Raw genomic sequence first — 11,826 nt, forward strand, 5'->3', positions numbered from 1 at the left:
ATTCATTCCAGGGCTGCTTGGCAAGTTGTGTGGTCTTAGCCATGTGATTCATTCTAACAAGAGCACATATGAAACGTGAGAGGCTGCAGTCCTATAACAGACTCTGGTCCAAGGTAGATACAATGTACTGCCATTTTGTGTTATTTTCCAGTCTTGCAATATCATGACAGTCCAACAGGGGCCACTCATACATCAAAGAGAATGCACCAATGTTAAAGTTCACCTTAGTTCACCTTTTATTTTTACTGGAGCGACATTCAAATTTAAAAAGAGTTTGGGAGCAACGCAAGCATGTTGGCGATTTGGCAGCCCATGTGGACTGGCAGCCTGCAGGAGACTGTGGTAAAGCACATGGTCTTTATGCCTCAAAAACCTGTCTCCAAGCCAGCAATTTAATAATGATCACTAGCTCAGGCCCCTGAGAGCAGCATTAAATATGTGGATGAGTAACATGTTGCTTGCGAGCCACTGTACTAAAGCAACATATTTATGCAAGTTTTAATTCAATCTCCATTATATATTTTGCTTGTTTGCCTGCGGCTGACTATATTTTATGATTTTCCGAGGCACTGTCCCTGGCACTGTTTTCCTTCCTATAAAACTAAAGGGAACTACTACTACTACTTCCCCTTTAAAAAAACATATAGGATAGGTTTATTCTAATATACAAAGAAACCAATGTGTTGTATTTGTTTGTTTCTTGCCACTTCCCCAATTCAAATCTGAAGTGAGTAGTGCATTTCAGAACTTGATTGGTTTGTATAGTAGTTATCTGAAATATGCTGCTGTGTTATATGTAGTATGTATTTCTTGTGCTCCAGGCTAACAGCTTCCCTGCTTCTAATAACCTCTGCATTGTTGTTGAATTTACCAAACGTAGGGCAGCAGTCAAGTCTTCAGTTACTTCGTTCAGCTCCAACATAGATTAATCGCTGGAAACCCACTGGGCTTATTTAGACAGCTACAGGACTTAATGGCAAACGAGCCCCGCAGTGAAAGAGAAATGCAACACCTATTTCTTCACAATACTGTAATTATCCATTACCCTGTTGCAGGGCCTCCAGTGACAGATCAACCAGTGTGTCCTGCTTTGAAGCTTTTTTTTTTCCTTCTTTTCGGCTATTTATTTCTAATTCTTTACACATGTTGGAAACCTCTTGATGAGAGATGAACAGTGGGCACCTTGTATTTTTCTTTAAAACAATGCAAATTTTTGGTGCATTCTAGGCAAAGTCACTATGCTGTAAGCCATGTCTAAGCAAAGTTGCCAATTGAATGCATGCTGTTGTTGCCCTTTTACCAGTACAAATTTACCTACAGTATGACCAATAAATATATGTAAAAAAAAAAATCCAGCATTCTGTACATTTTTTGTGTAAAGCAACTATAACCAGCTGAAAACAGATGTACCTACAGATATTGCTTCTTTGGTTGCTGGAAGGGAGTCAGAGGTTCATAATCTATGCAATCAAAACCTTTCCCAGAATCGTGGTCTGCCCTCTCCCACCCCCCGCTTGCTATGTGCAATGTACAGAATCTGTAGATCATTCCATGTCATTAAACATATGATTACTTATATCTTTCAGGTACATACATGCGCACACTGGAAGCTAACCTTAAAAATACTAATTTTATTTTAGTGGGATTTTCCAGTGAAGCGCTAAGGCCGGATGCCATGAGGCAAGATCCTACAAGGAAAGGATCAGTTGTAAATGTTAATCCCACAAATACTCGACCACAAAGTGATACACCGGAGATTCGCAAATACAAGAAGAGATTTAATTCGGAGATTTTGTGTGCTGCATTGTGGGGTAGGTTATAAATGACATTGTCATTGTATGCCCTATATCTAATACAGGAATAGGACCTGTTATCCAGAATGCTGAGGACCTGGGGTTTTCCAGACAATGGATCTTTCTGTAATTTTGATCTTCATACCTTAAGTCTACTAGAAATTCATGTAAACATTAAATACACCCACTAAGCTGGTATTGATTCCAATAAGGATTAATTATATCTTAGTTTGGATCAAGTACAAGGTACTGTTTTATTATTACAGAGAAAAAGGAAATAATTTTAAAAGATTTGGATTATTTGGATAAAATGTAGTCTATAGGAGATGGGCATTCCGTAATTCGGAACTTTCTGGATAAAGGGTTTCCGGATAACTGATCCCATACCTGTATCAGAATTCACTTCATAGATTGGGCTTATTCATTGCTTTAGCCTTGTGTTTGCTTTCATTAATGTAAATAATGCATATGCGAAAAATATAGTCTTAGGGCTAATGGCTTAAAGGAACAGTAACACCAAAAAATGTAAGTGTTTTAAAGTAATGAAAATATCATGTACTGTTGCCCTGCACTGGTAAAACTGATCTGTTTGCTTCAGAAACACTACTATAGTTCATATAAACAAGCTGCTGTCGAGCAGTGGCGGATATTGAAAAATGGCTATATGGCACAGGTTAATTAATGGATAACAGATAACACCATTAGATAGACGGAGCTTATTTGCTATCTGCTGTGTAACCTGAGCCCTTTCTCCTTTGAATGGCTGCCACCATTGCTACACAGCAGCTCATTTATATAAACAATAGTAGTGTTTCTTAAGCAAACACAGCAGTTTTACCAGTGCAGGGCAACACTGCATTATGTTTTCATTACTTTAAAACACTTTTATTTTTTGATGTTACTGTTCCTTTAAAGCCATGCTACCACTTGAGTAGTCTTAGAATCAGTACATTTAGTAATAAAGGATATAGGCTATAAGGTAAGCATACTCACAAAGCTTTACACAAGACATTTTGACTGTTAAGATGAAGGAAAGAACATCAGTAGATGCTGCTGTTGAATGCTGTTTATATTGGGTGGGGAGGAGTAGGGAGATACTTGCCTTGTTCTTCAGGTCTGTACTTAACATTGTTAGCCATAGGCAGAACATTTATTATTCATCTGGGCAGAACATTTATTATTCATCTGAACTGAAAGTGAGTGCAGGTTAGGAAGAGCATTTGGACTATTGGTTCTTGTTAAGAGCTGTAGCAGTATCTTGTGCACCATATGAGTTACTATACATCAGTATGCATGCACATTTTGTATGATGGTATCTTTCGATCTATGGGCAGTTTAATTTGCTTGGGCAAATCATTGGGTATCCATGACTGTGCCTTCAGTAACAGCTTACATGTACTCAAAAATCCATTCCATGTTTTTTCATAGATTATCAACCTTTAGCTCAAAAGTGTTCCTTGCAGGCATAACTAAACTTGTGTGTTACTTTCTTGTACAGGCGTAAATTTGCTGGTGGGAACTGAAAGTGGTTTAATGTTATTGGATAGAAGTGGCCAAGGGAAAGTGTACCCTCTCATTAACAGAAGGCGATTTCAGCAGATGGATGTGCTTGAAGGCTTGAATGTCTTGGTTACTATATCAGGTAATACCCAGAGTGACTATACCTAACCAAAACTGAAAAAACATAGCACATGGAAGTGATGTATGGAACAACCTTTTTTAGTCTCTTTTGTTAAAGGCTGTTTATCCATTGTAATAGTTAAACTATTAACGTAATTGCACATGTCTTGTGTCATAAGGGAAAAAGAACAAGCTCCGAGTATATTACTTGTCCTGGTTGAGGAATAAAATTTTGCACAATGACCCTGAAGTAGAGAAGAAACAAGGATGGACAACCGTTGGGGATTTGGAAGGCTGTGTGCACTATGAAGTTGGTATGTATCGAATCAAACTGATCACACAGATTTCTTACTTTCATGTGCAACTAGTTCCCTAAAGTAGATCCATATGGGAAAGGAAGACTGAACAGGTGATCGTGTTCTTTTCTGCTTGGATCACATTTATAGGTATCTGTACTTGTATTCTCTGTTTCTGGATGTGATTGCAGTGAAAGTGGTATTTGTTCTGGTTCTGACATTGAAAACAATTCAAAAACCAAGTGCCTCCAGGCCTGTTAACATCCTGGCTTCTGCTACAATGTTTTAGGAGTCAAAACCAGCAGTGCAGAGAATACAGATACTGCTTTCAGTAGCAATGACAGTTGCAAATAACTTTTGAGATTTTTAATGAATGCATATTGGAAAGTTGCTTAGAATTGCATTTTATTTTGGGTGGCATGCCTGTGCAGGAATAATCTGCCTCCATTCATAGTGTAATATCACTTACTTTCTGGGGTTGATGTGCACTGGACAGTTTTGTACAGCACCATATGTTGGTAGTTCTAATACTGTTGGATATATAATATTGTAGCTCTATACACACAAGCCATTAATGCTATTGTATGCATAATTAAGGAAACTATTTATGTCATTAATTTGTGTAGCAGATTAAAAGAAATAACATATCTATTTTTGCTTTAGTAAAATATGAAAGGATCAAGTTTTTGGTAATCGCTTTAAAAAGTTCAGTGGAAGTCTATGCTTGGGCACCGAAACCATACCACAAGTTTATGGCCTTTAAGGTAAGATAAAGTGAATCCGGCTCCGTAGTTATGTTCAATCTTAGTAAAAAGTAAGGTAAGATATCAACATTAATTCGTGGGAGATATTCCAATTTTAATTTATTTGGATTTTTCCTAGTTTGCCACCGTGCATGTTTAAAGGAGAAGGAAAGGCTAAAATTAATTAAGCTTTATCAGAAAGGTCTATATAAATACACCAGTAAACCCTCAAAGTAATACTGCTCTGAGTCCTCTGTCAAAGGAAACACAGCATTTCTTTTCTTCTATTGTGTACACATGGGCTTCTGTATCAGACTTCCTGTTTTCAGCATAATCCTCCAGGGCTAGGGCTTGAGCATGCTCAGTTTGCTTCTCTCCCCCCCCCCCTTCTCTACTGTAATCTGAGCCCAGAGCTATAAGTGAGCAGGGAGAGACTCAGGCAGGAAGTGATGTCCCACCAATACTGCAGCTGCTATCCTAAACAAACAGAGAGCTTCTAGAGCTTTTTGCTTAGGTATGGTAAAACATTCTACAGAATAAATATAGCATTCTAGCTTTCTGCTAGAATGCTGCTATCCTAAAGTAAAGCATTCTGCAGAATAAATATAGTGTTTTATATGCTTGCACTATTGTGGCTAATCTATTGGCAATAAACTGCCTCTGTAGCTTTCCTTCTCCTTTAAAGGGATACTGTCATCGGAAAACATGTTTTTTTCAAAACGCATCAGTTAATAGTGCTGCTCCAGCAAAATTCTGCACTGAAATCCATTTCTCAAAAGAGCAAACAGATTTTTTTTATATTCAATTTTGAAATCTGACATGGGGCTAGACATATTGTCAATTTCCCAGCTGGCCCTGGTCATGTGACTTGTGCCTGCACTTTAGGAGAGAAATGCTTTCTGGCAGGCTGCTGTTTTTCCTTCTCAATGTAACTGAATGTGTCTCAGTGGGACATGGGTTTTTACTGTTATCTTGTGTTAGGGAGCTGCTATCTGGTTACCTTCCCATTGTTCTGTTGTTTGGCTGCTAGGGGGGAAAAGGGAGGGGGGTGATATCACTCCAACTTGCAGTACAGCAGTAAAGAGTGATTGAAGTTTATCAGAGCACAAGTCACATGACTTGGGGCAGCTGGGAAATTGACAATATGTCTAGCCCCATGTCAGATTTCAAAATTGAATTTAAAAAAATCTGTTTGCTCTTTTGAGAAATGGATTTCAGTGCAGAATTCTGCTGGAGCAGCACTATTAACTGATTCATTTTTAAAAAATGTTTTTCCCATGACAGTATCCCTTTAAGCCAATTAAACCATTGTCCTTGACTATTGTTCTCTTAACCAAAGAACAGTTTGTCAGTTTGGGTTACATATTTCTTAAAATACCGACGTTTTCAAGTTGTGACATTACTCGCCAAGATGAATGTATCTGCAAAGATATAGATACACTGTTTATAGGAATTTCAATGTTTTGATTCTCTTTTGAAATAAACATTGTCACATTTCAGTGCTGTAAGTTCATGGTTTATTGTGCTTGTCTCTTCCAGTCATTTGGAGAGTTAGTGCACAGACCTCTCCTTGTAGACCTGACCGTAGAGGAAGGACAGAGGCTGAAAGTGATCTATGGATCCTGTGCTGGCTTTCATGCTGTAGATGTGGACTCTGGCTCAGTCTATGATATTTACTTGCCAACCCACGTAAGAATTTGAATTTTCCTGGAAGAGTGTGAAATTTGTTACTTGTGTAGCATATCTAACTTTTGTTTAAAAATGTAGTTCTCCTTTAAAAAAAAAAAAGAGGCTAATTTGATTTCCTGTAAATGTTTATTTCCCTTTTCCCAGGTCAGCCTTCCGCAGCTTGACCTTTAATTATATTAGTCATAACGATAACCCATTCTTTTGGCGTTAATTATCTGTATTCTATGCAGTATACCATGCCTTTATTATTTTTTTTCCCCCAAGATAGAACCTGCAGTGTTTAATGTTTCATATATCCCCATTGTCAGATTCAGAGCAGCATTCAGCCACACGCAATCATCATTCTCCCAAATACTGATGGTATGGAACTGCTGGTTTGCTATGAAGATGAAGGAGTTTATGTTAATACATATGGCAGGATCACCAAAGATGTAGTTCTACAATGGGGAGAAATGCCTACATCAGTTGGTATGTATAACACAACATTCAGCGTGATAAACTGGGATATCATACCTCACAACATATTTTAGTATGGCCATTTTCATCACATGGTTTGCTTTACAAATGGACTTCTCGAGATGAAAGGCATTGGTTCTTTATATCTAGTGACTGGGACTTACTGACTTTAATGAAAACGTTCTCTCAAACTGCCCAATGAGCAGGGCAAATAGGGAAAAAGATATAAACTTCAAACGGCCAAAGAAAAGAATCCAGACCATTTCATGAACCTTATCACGAGTTAAAAAGCCAGGCACATTAGGCAGCACTGCTGGCAGCTGAATGTAGGGAGATCCTTTTCCTTACAATACCACAGCAGGACTAGTGTTACACCATTTTTAACTGCGTGTGTGTGTTTGTTTCTTTCCGCAGCTTATATTCGATCCAACCAGATCATGGGATGGGGTGAAAAAGCTATTGAGATACGATCCGTAGAAACTGGCCACCTTGATGGAGTATTTATGCACAAAAGGGCACAAAGGCTCAAATTCTTGTGTGAAAGAAATGACAAGGTAAACTTATCACTTGGCAGTGTGACCAATTCTGTCATTTTGCAAAGTATTCTACACTGTAATTTTATTTTCTTTGATATGTTTATTTCAGTGTACTTGTGTTATGTAAGTGGCATTCTTTGTGCATAAGCATTCTATCCCCATACATTAATATATGGAACATCTACTTTTGCTGCATATTCTGAGTAGGACAGATATTATGGCAATAATAGGATATTCATGTTTTTTGTTTTTAAGAGACCAACTTTCTCCCAAGCTTCAGTTTCTTAGCTAAACCAGGTTCTCTTTCAGTATTTTCTTGTTTTTTGCAACATTTTTTCTTCCTTCTATTATAAAAATATGCCCAGTCCCTGCTTATGGAAAGTAGCCCTAAAGCATGATGCTACCACCACCATACTTCACAGTAGGTATGACTTAACTAAATAGAAAGCTCTACATAGAACTGGCCTGTAGGGAAGGCGGAGAAAAGAAACATGGTAGCACCTTTTGAGGCAGTTGCCTGTTTTCGAGAAAGGGGTGGAGCTTTGGTGAGCTGGAGGCTGGGCATCACCCAGGACCAAACTTATAGGTAATCCACTCCGGGTTTTGCAAAGCGTTGGGAAATACTGCACAAGAAACAATTTGAGTTTATTTCTGTGTTAATTAAATGACTAGGGTGGCTGGCATTTTCTTTTATTTAGACCTGTGACCAATCCTTTCATATGCCAAGGCACAAAAGATAATTTGGATATTTTTTATTTTTATGTTTGTATATATTACATACTGTATATTCCAGTACTGGCTTTTATTTGACCAATTTTCTTATTGTCTGTGCAGGTTTTCTTTGCCTCGGTGCGGTCTGGCGGAAGCAGTCAAGTGTATTTCATGACTTTGGGCAGAAGCTCTCTTCTGAGCTGGTAGAGAGTGGGATGGCAACTGCTGGCACCTCCCCTACAGTCTCCATTATCTCCATAACTTGAAATAATATACAGCTGGAGTAGAACCTGCGCACTGATCTTCTTTTTGCGAGCTATGTTCCAACGGAGTTTGCGTTCATTAGCAGGAGATGTTACTAATGTAGTTCACAAGAGGTAGAGTTTGTGATGCGTTTGTTCAAGAAAGTGGGTGCTGCAGATGTCTTTGTTGGGTGCTAAGTTCATCTAAAATTTGAGGGAAGAAAAGTATAGATTTTTTTTTTTCAGTGCCTCTGGTAGTTTTACCTGCCAATGAGAGGTGCAAACCAATCAAAAACAAGATTCACGTTATGAGCACCATCACAATATGAAATAATCTAGAGGGCAGGCAAGGAGAACATGCCAGTTTTGACAACGCACAGTCAGGCTTATAAAATTTCACTTTATTTAAGTTTTTTTTTTCTTTTAAGAATCTGATAACTGAAAGTTCATATAATAAAATGTATTTATAAAATGTGAAAGGCAGTGGTTAATGTAATTTGTTTTTTTATAATTTTAGTACACGAATATTATTTTTGCGCCAATGTTGTGCATTACTGAGCGTAACTACACACTATTACTGTTGTTTCCTCTCCCTCTGGAATGTGTCACAGTATTAGTCCTGCCTCATCCATAGTCTTCATTTTGTTTACTTAGAAACCTACAGCGATAATGTGCATGACGTGTTCAACAAAGTTTGTACTGTAGAAAGGGAACAAAACAGGGTTTGTAGAATACCGAGGCAATTTCCAACCAACTTTTTGTTATCATTTTTCCTACCTCATTCTTGGCGATGCACAAATTCCTTTTGGTGACACGAGATCTGCAGTAAAGCATGTAGGCTTCCTTGACACTCAAGGGCTTAAAGGAGTCTCATTTTTTGTTAACTTCTTATAATATGAATGTGTAAACTTAATATCAGCTATGCCAAGCAGGGGGGAAGGTTTGATATAGCTGGCACAGGTTGACACTAAATGTGGCACAGCAGCTGATGATGATGGTGGCAGAAACCTTAATTTGTGCCTGACTCACACTGGAGGAACAGCAAATTCTCATTCTTATCAGTTTTGGAGTCGTGCTTTTGTGTGGGCCTGCAGCAGTGGAGGTTTGGGCTTTGCAGATGGAGCAGACTAGGGGGAGACCTGCGTGGAGGCCATTTGCATCAGTTATAGGAAGACCAGGATGGGTCAGACTTGTTCGTGAAGGGAGGGGCAACATATTCCTTTTATAAGAATGCAATGCACTAAAAACAATTCTAAGAATGTAGTTAATGTTACATACAATGGCATACTGTACTTGTGTTTAGATGTAAGATTCCCGTTCGGACTTTTTTTAATAAAAAAAAAAACACAAATAAATATATATAGCCAGTTTTATTTTCGGAAAGTCGTGACATTTGTACGAAACAAATGTCCAAACACTAATAACTTGTTCAATGGCTACTTGTTCATTACTTGAGGTTCCTGGAGTGTATAGTCGTGGGTGATGTAGCAATGCGCAGTGTCATCATACAAATGTTTTTTTAGACGATCCTTTCCTTTCTGGTGTGGGGTACCTTGTTGACAGCTGCCTTAAGCTGTTCTATTGTGAACAGTTTTTTTTTTCTCTTTAATATAAAAATAGACTACTCTTACTCCGTTTCTGTTGTAGTATTGCAGCATTTTTTTTTGTTTTTTTCTCACAAACACAAAACCAGCAATTAAAACTGATTCATACTCTTTCTCAGCATATATTTGAAAGGAAGCCTCCACCAGGGATGCCAAAGGCAGTCACGGGCCCCTTCAGATGTTGGGAAGCACAGCCCACAGCATTCTGGGATATGTAACTCACAACAACTGGGGGAGTTTGGGTATCTTTGGTGCTGTGTACAAGACTCCTTAGATGTTTTAAACAACAGCTTTGAGTCGGATAATATGAAAGCCTTATTACTAATGGCAGAAAAGTTATTTTTGTTTTTTTTGTTGAATAATCTTTCAATGTATTACTGTTTCTTTCTAATAGCACTGGAAAGCAATGCTGATGTATACATTCTGTAATGTTTCACAATGGTAATAGGAGCAAACGCTTTGCTAGGGGTTTCAAAAAAGCCAAGAATGGGCTCCTGTTTGATGGATCTGTATTTCATGCACACATCTCTTGGGAGCTATTCATTCTGCTCAAGTAAGGCGCCCGCTTCTAGAAATAACTGCTCTCTTGCACTGAGAATGAGGAGGTCACATGACAAAGGAGTCCAATAAATGTTCCATTTAACAAAGGGCAAGTCTTGTAGCTACTGTGGGTCGCTGCATAACAACATTTTAATCGCTTCTTACAATTGGCAAAGAAACTTCTTCTCATCCATGGTTCAATGAAAACCAGTATTAAAACCACTATGTCGTAAAACATGGACAATATCAGTGCTCCTAGATCGACTTTGATTTAGGAATAATCCATTTCTGTACATTTGCATAAGCGGAACTGTATGCAGTGTTGCGTTCTTCTCTTATTATGCACATGTTATGTGGAGAAAATGTTTACATTTTTTTTGGTTAAACTAATGTGCATCACATATTTATGGTTTATTTGAAAATGAATATTATGTGGGGATTTTTTTCCTTGTTTTGTTCTTTTTTTATTATAATTTTTTTTTTATGTAGTACGCATTCTGTGACATATAATCCCCTGACTTTTCTGATTAATAATAATAATGTGCAAAGATAATACAGGTGACAAACTGCATATAAATACTAATTGTTCAGCTGCAAAGCAGATTTGTGGCAAGTAAGCATTTTCCAGACTCTTGCAGTGCTATCTAACTTATGTCTACTGTGTATCATGGAAATGCCCTACCTTCTCCCCCCCCCGTTTTTTTTGTCCTTAAATAAAGTCAAAATCACATCTATATTATGTGACTGTATTCATTTAACCGAACACTGTAAGTTGTCTCTATAATTTGTACCTTAGGCTCCAATGAGCCAATCATTCCTTTCAATGGATTGTAGCCAGAAAATGCTCAATCTTCCATGCTTTTATGTCATGCTCTGCAGGTATGAGTGAAGACAATAAATCCAAACTGGCAATGTAGCTTTTCTAAAGGATCATTTCCCACTATTGTAACTGGACATAGAGAAGAGTGCAAGGCTACACGCCAAGTGCTTTCATACGCACCGTGGAAAAACGAGGTGACTAATAATGTGCCCTTTATTTACAGTAATATTTGCATTTTGCTATGTAATCCATTTATTTCTGAGAGGATTTTAATTCCTAGTTTAACTGAGTGTATTTTGAATATAACAGTATGCTGGGAATGTTCATAGTTACATACTTAATTGGGTTGAAAAAGCCCATCAAGTTCAACCCCTCCAAATGAACCCCAGTGCGTGCACCCCCCTCAACCTATCTTATACACTCCCATATAGTGAATAATGGACCCCTTATTGTAAATATATGTCACCACCAAAGGCCACCATTTACAAGGATATCATTTACAGGATACTCATGGCTCTTGTGTAGTATAACTATGTATTATGTTCATTTTGCATTTAGCTCTCCGTTATCCGGAAACATGATGTCTAGAAATCTCCATAATAATATAACATACTAATTCCAGTTCTAAAGATGATTTTATTTTTCTCTGTAATAATTTACCAGTACCTTGTACTTGATTCCAACTAAGTTTATAGTTTTATTGGAGACAAAACAAACCTATTGGGTTTATTTAACGTTTCAATGATTTTTTTAACATATGATGACCCAAATTATGA

General features: G+C 37.8%; 1 protein-coding gene across 11 annotated transcripts in view; it reads left to right on the forward strand.

Moving 5' to 3' along the window:
- The window catches only part of LOC108708403 (mitogen-activated protein kinase kinase kinase kinase 4), a 100,039-nt gene extending 89,075 nt beyond the window's left edge, over positions 1-10,964 (forward strand). For 6 of the 11 annotated variants that reach the window (XM_018247068.2, XM_018247071.2, XM_041582364.1 and 3 more), the window contains 8 exons: positions 1,641-1,811; positions 3,292-3,435; positions 3,593-3,727; positions 4,373-4,473; positions 5,992-6,141; positions 6,450-6,609; positions 7,012-7,151; positions 7,968-10,964. In XM_018247068.2, the coding sequence (XP_018102557.1) occupies positions 1,641-1,811; positions 3,292-3,435; positions 3,593-3,727; positions 4,373-4,473; positions 5,992-6,141; positions 6,450-6,609; positions 7,012-7,151; positions 7,968-8,051 (1,085 nt within the window). In that variant the 3' untranslated portion in view covers positions 8,052-10,964. Of the gene's footprint in view, positions 1-1,586; positions 1,812-3,291; positions 3,436-3,592; positions 3,728-4,372; positions 4,474-5,991; positions 6,142-6,449; positions 6,610-7,011; positions 7,152-7,967 lie in introns of all 11 variants that reach the window. The other 5 variants (XM_018247066.2, XM_018247070.2, XM_018247067.2 and 2 more) reach the window with 1 other exon arrangement.
- Positions 10,965-11,826: the final 862 nt, after the last annotated feature.

Source organism: Xenopus laevis, chromosome 2L (assembly GCF_017654675.1).
Source record: "Xenopus laevis strain J_2021 chromosome 2L, Xenopus_laevis_v10.1, whole genome shotgun sequence".
Taxonomy (NCBI): domain Eukaryota; kingdom Metazoa; phylum Chordata; class Amphibia; order Anura; family Pipidae; genus Xenopus; species Xenopus laevis.